Source organism: Aquila chrysaetos, chromosome 2 (assembly GCF_900496995.4).
Source record: "Aquila chrysaetos chrysaetos chromosome 2, bAquChr1.4, whole genome shotgun sequence".
Classification (NCBI taxonomy): Eukaryota; Metazoa; Chordata; class Aves; order Accipitriformes; family Accipitridae; genus Aquila; species Aquila chrysaetos.
The window spans coordinates 41768910-41785436 of record NC_044005.1 but is presented as its reverse complement, the minus strand read 5'-3'; the positions used below and the strand labels follow the sequence as shown (position 1 = coordinate 41785436).

The window sequence follows — 16527 nt, the reverse complement described above, 5'->3', positions numbered from 1 at the left end:
ATAAGCTCTCATCTTTAAACAAGTGTGAATTATTCTACGCCCTTCCAAGCAACACTGTGATACACATTTGTCCTTACTTCCTTTCTTACATCCTTCACAATCCTACAAGCTGCAATAAATGTTTGTTTCTGACTTTTAAGTGCTAACCAGGTAATAGTGTCAGATCATACAACTTAACGAACCATAGCCCTTCACTACTCTCCAACATGTTCATACATTCTACAAGTATCTTATTACTGAGATACAAAGGACATATCCTTCTCTCTTCAAAGATAGCTCCTCACAAACAGCCATTCAAGACAGTTGCAAGACAGGACAACTTTGTTAAAGTGAATCAATTTCAAAATTAGCAGTTAAAAAATACTTTATTTTACAGTAATTCTTCTGAGAAAGAACTATTTGTAACATGAAAAAGTTTGAAAATAATTTTTTTTGCTTTATATTTTTATGTTAATCCATTTTTCTTTCAGTTTTGAAGATTTACCAACTGAAGCAGACCACTGTAGTAAAATGATACTACAATACGAAAACTGCAACTACAACTATTTCATTTTAAGGCTAATAGCTGGAACAAGTGGGAAACTTGCTGCTGACTGAACAACCCAAGAGAATCTAAAAACCCTGGGTCCTTAAGATGAGCAATAAAGGTATTTCCTTTTGCCAGTGTGTTCAGACACTGAGGCAGACTAATAAAGCTTGAACACAAACATTTTCATTACATGAAATTGTCTCTCAAAATACTTCTTCCCATAATTTCCTGAAATGAACCCTTACTCATCGTTATAAAGAGGGGTGATATTTTCCCATAAGGAAAATGCTGAATTTAAAGTTACAGTCCAGATAATGATTATGGAATATCAGGAAAGATTAGTCCTTCTCTAACATTTGCTGTACTACATTTGTAATCAATTTTATCTCTTGTTACCAACTTCACAACAGATTACTACCTAACACAGTCAATGTGTAAAACTAAGACTTAGAAATTCTGTATTCACTTTGTAGGGAAGAGAATAAAGACAGCTACAACTAAAATATTTGGGAAATACACAGGAAATGTATTATTTCATTGTTTCCTGAAAAAGAGTTCTGATACCATTGGAGGAAGAAATTATATAGTTCTGCAGAGAGGCTATAAAAGGCTATTTCACCTGCAATGTGGGAAAAGCAGCTTATGTAAAAAAGTAAAAAAGACGATGACAGAAGTATAAGGGAAACCAGGAAGAATAAGGAAGAAATTTGATACTAGTTTTTACAAACAAAAACCACATGCTTCTATGTTAATAGCAATTTATTCCTAATTTTAAAAACTGGTGGAACTCCTCCGCTCTTTAACCCCATGCCATCCTTTGTACTGAAAGCTTGGGTCAGATGGAATAGACGACCCAAATAACACATCATTGGCTAGGCCCCTGAGTTAATAAATGGGGAAAACCTAACTGATAAGAAGACAAACAGATACTTCACATGAAACATCTGTGTCCTTCAGATATGTAAAAATCAGTGCATCCTGTAGCAGTATTTCATATGAAAACTGCTGCTTACTGACTTCAAAAGCTTAAGCTTTGTGACCATTCTGCACTTTTCTTGAAAAAGAGGGTTTGATGGATACAAAAATGTGGGAATAAAGTAGATATTAATACTTATAGGAGCAATTTCTTAGATTCCATCATATTCTTGGTGGATAAACTACAATATATCTCCTTCAAGTCTTATTTTTTTACTTTCAAAATCAGTCATACTGTCATCTGGCTGCTGCAAACCAAATTAAGGTCATTTTAGAGGATCTAAACCAAGGGTAAAAAATCATGCTATTGCAAATCCCACTGGGGAAAAAAACAGTGAAATTGGCTGAAAACTGCATGTTCCTCAATTCTGTAAACAGACAGTCCACATGCGACACTCCAAAATGCAATGAAAAATACAGTAAGCACTGCAAGTGTTGAACCACTTTTCACTTGGGATGTTGCTCACTTGGGACTCCTCTTCCTGTTCGTTAAATATTACTTTCTGAGAAGCTCTTTATATTAAACCTAACTTTTTTCAAAACAGTATTTAGATAGCAGCAGCTACAGCAGAATGGACTCCCTGGTAGCATGGTTTTAATGGTGCTAAATGACCATGGAGTCTGACATTAAGATGGGTAGTAGGAAGATGAACAACATCTCTGAAAATGACACTGAGATGTCTTAGGATCTGACAAGCATGACAGCAAAACTCTGGGGGATCCTTTAATACAGAAGTATGGCTTGAACTCTTCATGGAATTAGTTGGGATGATCTTCAAGAAAGGCTTTCTCATTCTAAGCTCCCTGCCTTGGCCATTCTTTCAGGTAAGAAGTCTAAGGAGACACCATAACTTCTCGGGAAGAAAATAACAAACTGACAGCAAAAACTTCTCCCTCCAAACCTGTCTATAAGAAACAACTAATAACAGCCAAAGTGAAAATGCAATGTTGAAACTACTTTTTTCAGTAATTCAAAATAAGAAGCCAGCAATATGTACACAGCACATGCATAAATAAGACTTCCTATCATTCATGTATAGTTTCTTGTATTAGAAGATAATCTTTTCCATATGCAGTATTATCTCCATCTTTGTGTAGTTCTATACAGACTGGCACTAAATTCTGCTTTTTGCTGTTAAGCATGCCTTCCATTTAAACCTTAAATAATAATTACAGTCATAACAGACTGTATTTGAAGGTTTAAGGGTCAAACAAAGATTATTTTCAACTCCGACAGAAAATAATGATACTTTTCCAGTTTTGTTTCCAAACAGAAATTTAAAAGAAAGTGAGGATTTGGGTGGTTACAGAAATCTCCCTTTCAACATAAGGAACAGTCTCAAATAAAGAATGAAGTTCTTTCCTTTAAAAATCCAGAAGTAGGTAATGGAGGAAGGTCATCATCTTTACTGCTGCTTATCTTTACTGTGACTGAGAGATAATAGGCTGTGCAGGCAGAGATCCTTAAGAGCCTTAAAAATGAAAATAAGCAGCTTGTTTGATGCACTTTGGAAGGGTAACATAATCAAAACAAATCACATAAATTGTGTCTGTACTAGCACCCTGAATTTGGTGTTTGGCAAGGCTAAAACCTTGTATTCATCAAAGCAGAAAAAGGATACTCCAACAGTCAGGTCAGGGGATGGTGTGCCTACACAAGAACTTAAGGTTTGTGAATGGAAAGAAAAAAAAAAAGAAAAAAAAAAAGAGAATACATACATGCATATTGTACAGAAAACAGTCAGGATATATACAGAGACTGGATGTAAAGACATACCATGTCAAAACTGCCAGCAAGCCTTGGTGACAGGAAGATGGTATCACATGCAGTGATTAGTAACAGAAGTAGTGCTGAGTGGGTGGCACAGGAGAAAGGAGACTAAGAGCACATTGAGTTTATCATAAGATATACACAAAGATACTAGAGACAGATGAGAGCTTTAAGTTTGAACAGAACGAAACAGTATTGGAACAGGGACATCATGAATGTGCATCATGTGCCTAGAGATAAAAAAATGCATTTATGAATGAGGCTAGAATATGCACAAAACTAGAGAGGGATATGCTGAAGAAAGACGACTTGAAATTAAATTGTGAAAGAAGCTGGAGCCAGAGGAAAGTCAGATAAATGAAAAGAGTCACCAAAGATGAAGAGGCAGAAACTATGTGGATGCAGGTTTAAGACTTGTATTTATGGAAAATAGAGAAAACTGAGAAAAGAAGAGAAAGCTGACAAGAATCACCGAATACAAAAGTTAGTAATGTTGAGAAGAAAAAACAGCACAGAAAAAGAAGATGTCAATAGATCGTATGTTGTTATCACACGGGCACGGGAGAAGCTATAAATTAGTTCTGATGGCATAATTACAGAAATTTTAAAATTCTGGATGCTAACATCTCTCAGTAAAGACAAGCTAAACATTTTATTTCAATTGTAATCTACCTGCACAATTTTCTTTGCAAGCTTAATTATATTATGATCCTTAGGTAATTTAATTAATATGTATTTTTAACAAATAAAATAATTTCAACTTACTAATATATGAGCCACTATTAATTTCAAGGCAGATGAACCAGAGTAGCTTTATTTGTTGTGAACTTTCTAATAAACACTACTTATGGTAAACAAGAGCAGAAGAAACAAAACAGTGAGATAAACCTTATTTCACAGTAAATCATAAATTAAAATACATGTTTATTCTAGTTAATGTGTCAAATATCTCATTTAAAAACTTCTCCCTAACAATAAACAAAAATCAAATGAGAATTCAAGAAATCAGTGCTCCCACAAAGGAGAAAAAGATAGATCACACTCAAGTTGAACTAAAATATGCAGTACTTACACACAGGCTTTGTTGGCCTATAGTGCACAAAAATCCTAGGAGCAATTTTTGCTGTAATAACATCTATTTACTCCAGAGAATAATTTAATTTATCATGGAAGATAGAACTGCTTTTAACTTAATTCTGCAGCCATTTAGGGAAGGTAGAAAAGCATGGCAGCAAGATGAGAAAACAGACTGCAGTGAACACAAATAGATCCAATGCTACTGTAAAATTTGCCCAAAAAGAGTCTACAATAACTCATTAAAACCCTGCAATAAAATTAATATGATGCATGGGAGACTTAGCTCCATAGGCTATGATTTGGAGTATTACAGACAGGTAAGCGCACATGAAGAAACTAATGTTTAGAACAGGTCTATACACCATAGAAAAGATGAGGGAGAACCAATTCCATGCTTAGGGAAGTGTCTGTGTCACCAATGCGTTTTCTGTAATGAAAACATACATGTTTGGTAACTGCTGTAATGACAATGTGAAACAAAAAAGCAATTACTACAGATAGAACCAAAAATACTTAAGTTCTCTAATCTGAATGAATCTTCATTTCTACTTTAAAGCATAAACATTTTCTATTGGAATATTGCTGGAACTTCATCAAAATTTCTCCAGACTCACTAGCACTGCTGCCTGTTCGTGAACTTCACTGCCAACGTGTAGTGTAGTACCTGTAGTAAAGTCTATACTTAAACATTGGCCACTACTTTCTGTACAAGTTCCTGCATTCAGCCACTTGAAACTTTCTGCATAATACCAATTTAAGATTAAATTCTTCATGTTAGGTGACTGTTTTTGTAGCTGCTTGCCTTTAATTCAGCAAATCATTTCAAACTGTTCTTGAATGCAGCTGAAACAAATGCTTGTTTTGCTTATTAACCCCCACAATAATTTGTAGGAAGCCTATATCCCCAGTGTGCCTTGGAATGAAGACAGACAAGGAGAGATTTGAGAGTGTACCATGATGATGTCAAGGAATATTCTACTAGCCATCCAAAACTGATTACACCTGAGCTTTTGAAAAACTAAAATTCACACAAACTCAATAAAGCCTTGTTTGAATCAGGCATCTAAATTCTTCAAATGTTCTACCTGTCATGAGGCATAATTCAATCCAGAGCTGCAACAGCCTGAATTTCTTTTCTCTCACTCCTTCAGAATGCTTTCAGGCTTCATTGTGGTACAAAGAAAAGAAGCTGACAGCAAAGAAAATTTCACTTAGTTGCATTGTACTATTCCAGTGGGCACCAAAACTGCAAGAAGATAAATTAGTCTAACTGGAAGCGAAGCAATATGAGGAGGTAGACGTAGAAAGGAAACCAGAGAGGAGAGACAAAAGAAAAAATTCAGACAAAAGAAAAGATTCAGACTAAAGCAAGCACAGGCTTAACAGAAATGCAGAAGGGTCTGAACGGATGGTTGAACATACATATCAGTAGCCACCAGCACATACTTCAGGCAAATACTGGAATGAAACCATGGATTCCCAAGTTTTATAATTCCTCTTTTTATAACAGATCTGAAACAAGAACACCTTATCACGCTAAAGTCATATGAAACTCTGCTGCATTCCTCTGTCTTGGTACAATGTAGCAGAATTAACTAAGAGTCTAACCTTGGGTAGCTTAATGCTTTGATAAATTTCTCATTTCCTCTTTGATTCTTGACCCTATTTCACAAAATAAAACAGTCTCCCTCACCATAAGGACCTCTTTTCAACTTCTTGTTTGAACTTCAGTCAAGTGAATACTACCTATATTAACAAGAAGATTTATACTATAAAACTGATGATAATTTATTCTTGTAATTGCCTTTTAGTTTCAATCCCCTTGCCAGTCTAAGTTGCATTTTGTCAAAGAACTACACAACACCTTTCTTCTCTACCACTTCTGAAGCTAACTCAATTTTTTATCTCCAACTGTTAGAATGTATATGCTAGCCAGTGGTGCTGGCCAATGATTTCCAGAGGGAAATACAGTCCTGTCATAAACTTTTCTGCTTTCAATAGTATCCATATAAGCCTACTCCATCTTTTTGAGTTGAACAAACAGATTTATGGCCACCAGGAATTCCTTAATGTTGGGAGAAATACAAAGCTGCCAAAGGACTAAAACCTGATACTGTTAATTCCAAAACTTCTATTCTGATTCTTCTAGAACACATTGTGGAAATTCAAGGACTCAGGGACGATATGCAAAATCTCAATGGGACTGGATTCTTTCTGCGGAAGTCAGGTATATACATAAAATTAGGCTTATCATACAAATCTAATAATCAACCTTAACTAAGGAACAGGTTCTTACCAATAGAGTACTATGTTTTTTGGAGAACATGCTTTTACATTGTTCCAGGTTATTTGCAGTATCTGCTGAAGAAATCTAATGAAGTTTAGAAGAAGGATAGCCTTAAGGAGAAGCACATAGCACATTTAATGAAATTATTAATAAATTTTATTAGTAAGCAAGGGCAACACTATGGTTGCTATCTATACAAGAGCCATTTCTGACTATTAAGTATAAATAAAACTACTGTCTTTTTTTTTCCCCCCTCACTGCCACTCTACTAATATGGATTACACTGTCAGAAAATTCTAAACAGATTAAACTGAAGAATTACTTCAGTTACATTGTAGGGCACTGCAATGAAAAACAAAAGGCAAGAGCTGAGTTGTTACAAAAAGAATAGCAGAAATATTACATTTTCTGTTGTTATCACCTTTTTTTCTGAAAATACTACCATTGGTGTGTGTATATATATATATATTACAGAATCTTGGGAATTGTTTTCTTGTCGAAATTACAGGTCACTTAGAAAAACATTATAAGCAGCCAAACATAGAGAACATGTCAAGAACACTGAGAAATAAAAAAAAATTGTAAAGCTACTTAAAATAATTAGCTCACCTTTCCAACAGCAGCAGCCACTCTGTTGGTCTCCCCTGCTCTTTGCTTTCATTGCAGTGTCCAGCATTATGGCTGAAGGAATAGAGTACAGCAGAACCCCGCTAATTTACCTTACTAATTCACACACCTCAATTTGCACACAAAAATTTGCCACTTTCCCAACTTCTGAGGCAAAATAAAATTGAAAATCCTGTAGCAATGGCTTCTACCACTCCAATTGCATCACATTAATAAATATGCTACGCAATATTGACTAGTACATTATTCAGTATTACCATCAAAATGTAAACTAAACTAGTTTAATAAAGGAAATAGGTTTCTTTAAAACATTACCATGTATCATGGCACTGCCTTGCTCATTTTCAAACTTTGAAATTAACAAAAGGACTGCCCAACAGTGAATTAGGGAGGCTCTACTGTACTTAAAATTGTAATGTCCTCATTGATATGCTTTTATCTACAATTTTCTTCAGACTGCATCGCATGGGAATACGGCAACTACACTTAACTATGTCCTGTTACATATTATAATTAGCGTCCTATCACTGTTTTAATTATTCAGACTTTCTCTTTCAGAAGATTATGTATTCAGTTTAGCGTTTGACTTTTTTCTCTTACATTGACTTTTTTTTTTTTAATGCAATATATAATATCAGGTGAAATTCAGCTCTGGTGTATTACTCTGATATTTAATGAAAACCTATTTGTCACTTGATTTTCCAAAGCAAAAGATAGATTATCCAAAAATATCATAGAGTACACCTCTGCCTCCAGCCAAAACTCAGAAACTTGATTCATTCCCAACTGCCGATCTTGCAATACAATCAATAAATCACATGGCATTTCTCATCTGGGATGATGTTTGTCAAGTTTAGATCAGTTACCAGTACAATGCAACTCCCGTACTTCTCCAGAAAAAAAGACAGCATATTACCACATCAATTAACCACATCAATTAATCAAATTGACAACTGTGAAAAAATCTTACTGGTCTGACATCCCCACATGAGTTGGTAAATTGCCGTGCCAAGCCAAAATCCAGCATATAACACTTCCTGCAGGTGCTAGGAAAACGTCCCATTGCGAAGTTAGACTAGGAAGAAAAACAAATACAGATAGATATATATAGATATATACACAGAAATGTTTCAATACGCACACATATTAATGCAGCAACACAATCATAGAAAATCCACATTCTACTTCTCTACCCTTGCTTCCGTGTTTTCAGTTCTACTAAACTCCCATTAAATTTGAAGAAAACTTTGTTAAGAAAATCAGACATCCAACTTAGCATATCTGAACAGCAGCCTACATGGTCCAAAGAGATTGTCATCTTCCTTCATCTCTTAGAATATATAAATTTTCAGCGTGAATTTTCCAATCATGTCACCCACTCACATATTTTGATTTGGACATTTCAAAAAACTACCAACCTAGGAGCTAAGAAGTTCATCTAAACAAATGCACTAGTATCATGTATGCAGAACACAGAATAAGGGGTGCAAACTGCCTTTTCCTTTTCACAGGAGGGAGAAGAACCAGATTTAAAAAACAACAACAAAAAAACCACCCAAAACCAACCAAACAAACAAACCCCAAAGAGCTGGAAAGTCAGTGAGGACTTATGGAGGTAACTCATTCTGAAAAGCTTCAGTAAATTTTCTTACATGCCTCTATGAATTAACATTCTATGTTAGCCCTTTAAAAAAAAATACTTCAACACTGCTGGTTTATGATGTTTGAACATGTTGGCTGAATCGGTTCAAGTCTCTCCCCACCAAATCCCCTTAAAATGGATTATGTGATAAAAAAAGATAAAGCTGAAAACAAGTTCTGTGAAATGGACTTGAAACTACACATCTGAGCAAGCTGGAAGCTTAACGTAATTAACTCTAGAAAAACTATTTTTCTTTTTCCATTAAGTGAAACAGCAGTACTGTTCTAAATAAATCTGAAATTCACAGCTGCTTCAATATCAAAGGTTGAGGGTAAAAACCAATCGAAACCATGAATTGCAATGAGTGTGATCAACGTTATTTTTAAATGGAACAGAGTTTCAGCATTGCCTAATTCATCACGAGGCAAATAACCAATCAAGGATTTCAAGATTTCAGCTCAACACAAAGCTTGCTTTTAGTATAATCTATCTAGAAGATGCATAATAAAAGCTAAAATGGACTTGTATTTTCAAGCCAGGAAAACTGCATGCTAGAAAGCAATTGTGCCTTTTGCATGTGTAAGTCACAACATCAACTCCTAAAGGGGAAGAAAAATTCTTTCTTTTATGAATCTTATATATTGCCTCACACTGCTGCTTATCCTGGCTCAACATTTAATTTTCTGGGTTTTTTCCATCCCCTAACAGCATTCTCCATTTCCATCCTACCTGAGCCCATAGACTCCAAGATACAGCTAGATAACAAGATGTCCCCAATCCATCCTGCCAGCCATAAAGGAACACATTTCCCATTCAAAACTTGAACGGTTTTCATCATTAAAATCTTGCGCTCCAGCTAACTCTTTCTCACCTATTTCACTTGACATTCACTGCCTCTGTGTCCTTTCCCTCTTAAATGAAGTCTTAGGGATGGGTCGGGGGAATACAAGTTTTATAAAAAGTTGCAAGGAAGAAGTGATGAAAATTAAAATTCCCTAACGTACAGAAACTTACCAGAGGTTTTATGTAAACATCATCCAGCTGACAGGAAATTTAGCTATATATGCCAAATATAACCAGCCATATTTGCATCTACTAGAAAACACAAGATTTGCTTATTTTTTCTCATTTACAAATTTTGAAAGTTCAGAGTTCTAATGATATTTTTAATATAGAGCAATATTAAAAATAGCTGATGCAATTTCAGGAATAAATTCAAAGAAAAACAGAAAAAAATAATAAGAACAAAAGTGTGACGCTATCACGAAGGCACTGTCCTCAAGACATTTTGACAACACTCATTTTATTAGAATTGCACAATAAAACAATTGAATAGTTTTTTTTTTACAGTCTGTCTTTTCTTTCTTTGTTTATTATAAATATACTAACTAGAAAAAAATTGCTATTGAAGAGCTTATAAATATACCCTACAGTTAGTATCTATTCTCTTAGATCTATTATGTGAAGATATTAATTGCCATTAGCAAACTCATTGTATCATATCTCATGGCAAATACTCTCAATTGCATGATGCTACAACAAGAGTTGGAAGTTTTAACTACAGAAAATTGCAGGGAGGGCTAAGTAACTGGAGACAATGATGACAAAGACCAAAGTTATTGTTGTTGCAATCCAACAAGTAACAGAAAAAATCTGCCCTATCTGATGAATAAACATTCAATTTTCTGTCCCTTTCCATTTTTTCATTTTAACACCTACTATAGAACCTATTCTTATTTTTGCAGCCATCTAATGACCACACATTACTTGCCTGTTTTGATTTAATGGGCAGACTTACTGGTTTTATGTCCCTGTGCAGGAATCCCACAGAATGAATACTTTCAATAGATTCCAAAATCTGCTTCCCGAGCCGTAGAGTGGTACTAATGGTGAATGTTCCTCGAGACTGGCTCCGACGCAGGTCTGCCAAGTTCCGACCCTGATCAAATTAAAAGGACATTTTCATAAAAAAATACTAATACCAAGATTCACAGATAGCGTAAAGTCTTCCTACTTCTACAGCTAAAGAGCTGTTCGTGGTTATACTCCCACTCACGGAATACTCTCATTACCTATTTCATATTCAAGGATAACACATCTTACCTAATGCAATGAATATATGTCCCCAAGTATCTCCAACATTAAGTTTAGAATCTTTTTGAAAATAGGAATCTTAGTATCTTTCTACTCCTAAGTAACATGGACCAAACTAATCTCTATTAGAAGACTAGTACATACACTATTAGTTAATGTTGTATCTGTGCCACACCTGAAAAAAGGCCACTGAGAAAATGCTCACAAAGACTTCCGTTACACTCACCTCTTTAAGGAAAAGTACGTAACTTATTTAATTACACAGTACATTTTAGATTATTTAACTAAAGAGATAAAAATATACTATGCAGGAAATGCACCCCATAACATCACAGAACTGTTAGTCTGTCAAAATAACAGATGACCAACAGTATGAACTAGAGCACACTTCTTTTGCCAATATTCAATTCACCAAGATGATAAAGGACAATAATCCCATAAGTGCTAATCACCCATTTTACCCCTTTTCATAGGAACAAATCTTTCAGTAAAGTGAATTAAGTGTTTTCTTTTACTTGCAATGGGTATTTTTTAATTTTCATCAAAAAAGCCAACAAAATGCACAGAATAATATATTATATTCTAGACTATCTTCAAGCGAAGACTTCAAAGTAATGTGAATTATCTCAGAAGACATCACAGTTCACTCTTTAAATAGTCAGGTCTTTCTGAGGATGCAAACTTTCTTCTTTCTGAGAGAATTACGGAAAGGGTATCAAAGGATAAAGACATAAGTATATGCTCAATTTAGGTTTGCTCACTGCTATGTGTTCATGTTCTTTTTTTTTTTTTTACTTTGTCATCCTCTAAAATTTTACTAGTATTTTCATATATGCTTGGCTAATAAACCAAAACACACAAGGAAACTTTGAGCTCTGTTTGATACACTGACCTGCAACTGCATGACCACATAGTTAAATCTGTCATTCCTTCCACATCCAATGAATCTACAGACATGATCTTTTCCTGAGAGAAAAAGCAGCAGATTAGCCAATAATAATGAAATTATGTGGTTTATTCCTTTAAATACCTAGCAAAATACTGGAAGAGATAGTTATATTTCATTAGAGATCTTTAGTAAACTAAGCCCTCCACCCCCGCAGTTCAACAGCTGTAAACCCAACATCAGTTCTACCCCCAATTAAATAAAAGTATTCTCCTATAAAATATGCAGCCCTACCACAGCTATCACTCTTCTATAGGAAAACATGCATGGCAATATGCCTAAATGTCCACAAATTTGAGGCATTTTGGATTGGGAAAAGGTTATTTTCTTGCAAAGCTGATAGCTTGTTATAGACAATATTCCTAGACATCATTCCTCTTTTCCCATAAGCTGCAGCGAAAGAAAACAGTAGTCATATTTTCTATTAAAAAATTGTAGAAAATGTAATTCAACTAATCTGATCCATGAATATTTTTTTCTAGAATATGATCTTTGCTGTTTAGCTACAAAAGACAAATTCAGCTCAGGTATACTGAAGCAGAGATAGAAGAATTGTAGTAGCTAAAAAAAAATCACAGTTTGGTTTAAGCCAATTTTCTTTAAAGCCTCCTCCTGTCCTAGGAGCAAACTGTGGAGGAGAAGAAGAGGGCCGGTCAAAAATAATCTCCTTACTATCCTGCAGTTGTAAGGCAAAGCATAAGATTCCCCAGGTAAACAGAGAAAAAGGCAAGCCAAAGACTGCAGTAGGGAAACAGAAGGGGAATGCATCCTCATTGTCATTTTGGTACCTGTGTTCATTGACTGGGAGAGAAGCTGGGACCCCTTATGACTGCACTCTACAACAGAACAGGGAAGCGTAGGGTTTAAGTCCCTCAGGCCATTTACATTCCTTTCTGACACCATGGAAGCTACAGCCAAGAGGAAGCTGATGGTTGCAAGTGGTTGCTAAAGCTGTGTAAAATCTGTGTCACCTATGGTTTCTTTCATGAATTCCTTTACCCTTAGGATTACCAGAATGTCATAAACAGAAAAAGAGAAGCGATAGGAGAAAAGCAATTGAAAAATTCAAAAAACCATTACCGCTTTCAAAACACCATTACTGCTAGCAACAGATCTGGGGGGACTTTTTGTTACTGCTGCACTCATAGCTCCATCAAAACCCTAAAACTTGGCCCTACAGCTTCCGAATATTCTCACTTCACTTGACGGAAGAGTGGTTGCCTGTTTATTGCTTCCTCAGGAAGCTCCCTGCCACATACAATTAAAACAGATAGGCCCATTTAAACAAAGAAAATGGTACAGGATTCATCAAAGTAGTTTCTTTTAAAAGAATTACTTTAAAAGAAATCTCTACAACTTCTGCAGATACGTAAGTGCTAAGCTGTAAACATCACTGCTTTTCCTCCACTTTTTCCTTCCACCCATTTGTTTAAGTAAGACAGGCAATATTACAGACAGTATAATTTTATGAAGAAAAAGGATTTGCAGCAAATTTGTCAAGATGAAATTTTGTATATTCATTGCTACAGTTTCCAGTTAATGAAGTCTCATCTCAAATATTTATGATTCATTCTACAGCCACTGTGGCTATGCTGAAGGAACATCTTCAGAGAAACATGTATTAGTCAGATTTCATCTGCCAAATTCAGTAAATGTCCAAAACTTGGTTTGGTCAGAGAAACCCCATTTTAACTGGAGCAGCAACTCCAGTTGTATGGTAAATTCTCTGGAAACTAACTTTTATAAAAATATGAGGAAACGGGAAAGGACAGAAGTAGGGCCTGTACACCTTTCGAATAGCATGATCCTCCGCTACTCCAGTGTGGCTATACACACCTACTACACCTTTGCAGATATCTTCAGTTCCTTTTCCCTCAGCAAGAAAACAGTATTTTCTCACACCTGCAAGCCACATGACCGGGGAGCAGGGGGAGAAGACGACAGTAACAGGCTGCAATGAACAACTATGCCCTTGAAAAGCTTCCTAGGGAGGGTACAAAGCCTACGTGCCATTCCCCAGGCTGCAGTGTATCACTACAGCTAGCTTTTCAGCCTACACCAGGCGCAACCCATCACTAAATTACGCTAGAGAGCTGTAAATGAGTGAGGGAGAAGTCTGTAAGGTTGTGTGAGACAGAAACCAACTGAGTGAGTCTCGCTCTCACTGAGTGAGATGTGATAAATCTGTCTTCTCCCATCTCACCGTGGGAACAGATGGCCTAACAACATGATCAAACAAAACAACCATCTGTTGCAGCAGATTTCTTTCAAAAAAACCAAAACAAAACAAAAACAGAGCTTAAAGAGTTAAACAGCATTCTGACAACAATAATTAGGCAACAGCATCATTGGCAGGGGAAAAAAAAAAAAAATAAAAAAAAAATCAAAGTTGCAATAGATGACTAAGCTGTAATAAATGGCCGTATCAGTGAACATATTCCTTCTTCATAGTTAAGGAAGAAGTCATACAACCACTCACATATTTAAGCATGTTTTGCTAGATCAGGGTCTTTAAAGAGATTCTTTGAAGTTTTTCATTATTCACTGTACTGCATACCTACAAAGTTATCACTCATTTCACCCCCACAATGAATGACCACACTGTTTTAATTTTCAAAATTTCTGAAAGCAAAAACAAAAAATAGTACAACCCTGCACTTCTGCCAACAGCTATTCTCATTTCAGTTTCACAGTTTCTGTGAAATAAGATTCTAATACAGAAATATACAAAAGTATGTTTATAAACTTGAGAATGTACCTAGCTCCAGTAAAGACTGGAAGAGCTGTTTTGCTGGATTGAGACATATTACACCTGTTTATTTAATTCTTTGCTAAAAGCCTGTTTCTTTATAATTTTCCCAGAAATTGTATATGATAATAAATATATTTAAAAAAAAAAAAAGATCCACACATCAAGAGAATTCTGAATGACACTGTCAGCTCACTGTCTTTCATTACATACTACTCATAGATCAAACTTTCCAAATATTTGCAAGAAAAGGATTTTCATGACAGTTACATTCCTTCCTCTGATTTATGTCCAAGGTAACTAGAACACCTTGAAAGCAAGGGAACATAAGCCCTTTGAGAAAAGGATAGTAATTATATACATACATATATATATACACACACGTGCCAAAAAGGGGTAGAAGAACAAGACAAAAGTTGGTCTCAGAGGATGTATGCTATTAGAAGATTGTTACAAAAATATCCTAAAAGAACTGTTTACAATTTTACCTGCTCTGAATCTGCATGAAAAAAAACTTGTCAAAAAAAAGAAAACTTTCTACATCGTAAATGAAGCATTTAATAAAAAAATATTTTTCAAGAAGTAATAATAAAGTTGCTTTCTACTCCCCATTTTTGTCTATTTTTCTTTAATTACTCTCTGCTTCAAATTTTTAACTCTTGCATACTGAAAACTTGGGAAGGGAATAAAATTAATGGAGATGGCTCCTAGGAGGCAGGATTCTATGTAAAACATAAAACGGTCTTTACCATACTCTAATAAGAATCCGTTAAGTATGGATAAAAATATATCCATATAAAAATAAAGTTACATATCCGTGCAAACTATAAATCTCAATATATGCAAAAGGTTTGCCTATTTTCTTACTGTAGTCACTTCCCCATCATCTACAATGTTCCTTATCTAAAACCAGAGCAGTTACACCATAATGTGGAACTTGCACAGCAATGACTAAAGGTCACCTCTAGTGTTACTATCATGGAAACACTGACTTTTTTTTTTTCTTTTCTTTTTTAAACTGTGCAAGAGAATAATAAAATAAGAATTAAGGAATAATATTTAGATTGTTTTCTCATAAGGAAGGTTGTCAAAAGAGCTCCTTCTAAAGATCTCATACAAAATCAGGGTTTCAGTTATATAAAAACTTCTTTTTATTGTTTTCTCAGATAAATAATATTAAGAAAATAAATAACTGAAAGATCTTTATTTGGATTATATATTATTTGGATTAATTGCCTCAGTAGATCTGTAGTTCAGATGTTTCATTATTCTGTTCTTCTCATCTAGACAGCATTTCCCATGATTCAGTGGAACCAGAGACTCTTCTGCAGGAAGACTGGGTTGTTAAAGCAATTATACTCCCCAAAGGAAGACTAGTAAGAAAATTATAATTTCTGCAAAGCCCTATGGCAATTATTCACAAATCAATTTTTTATTATTTCAGCAAACATTTTTGGTTTTCAAAAATATTTCAAAAAGTAAATAAGTTTTTACTAAGAAAAAGCATTTTTGTAACATCTTAACTCAAACTTCACTATACTTAAATTTACAGTAGAAAGTTATAAGGCACTCCAGTTATGCAGTCATATATAAGGTGATGTTTTTACAAATACATTGGCATTGTAGTGCTACCAAATTCCAATATTTTATTTCAGTTATTACTATTTTCCTTATTACTTTAGCTGCTTTACCTATATAATTTTAAAGACACTGGATTTTGTTAAATATAGAATCAAGATCATGTGTGCAGAAAAAAAAAAAAAACAAAAAACACCTTGAAAAATTAATTCTGAGCATTTAAAAACGTGAGAGTTAGAGAGTATTTGTTTC

The 16527-nt window shown here is 34.8% G+C and overlaps 1 protein-coding gene across 10 annotated transcripts in view; it reads right to left on the bottom strand.

Moving 5' to 3' along the window:
• Window positions 1-16527, bottom strand: part of TTBK2 (tau tubulin kinase 2) — a 106355-nt gene that overhangs the window by 55236 nt on the left and 34592 nt on the right. For 8 of the 10 annotated variants that reach the window (XR_003926272.2, XM_030034746.2, XM_030034784.2 and 5 more), the window contains 4 exons: window positions 11895-11968; window positions 10707-10847; window positions 8237-8341; window positions 6649-6723 (listed from right to left, as the gene is read on the bottom strand). Coding sequence is in view for 9 of the 10 variants with exons in the window: in XM_030034746.2 (XP_029890606.1) it covers window positions 6649-6723; window positions 8237-8341; window positions 10707-10847; window positions 11895-11968 (395 nt within the window). In the remaining variant the exon portion in view is untranslated. The remainder of the gene's footprint in view (window positions 1-6648; window positions 6724-8236; window positions 8342-10706; window positions 10848-11894; window positions 11969-16527) is intronic. The other 2 variants (XM_030034806.2, XM_030034820.2) reach the window with 1 other exon arrangement.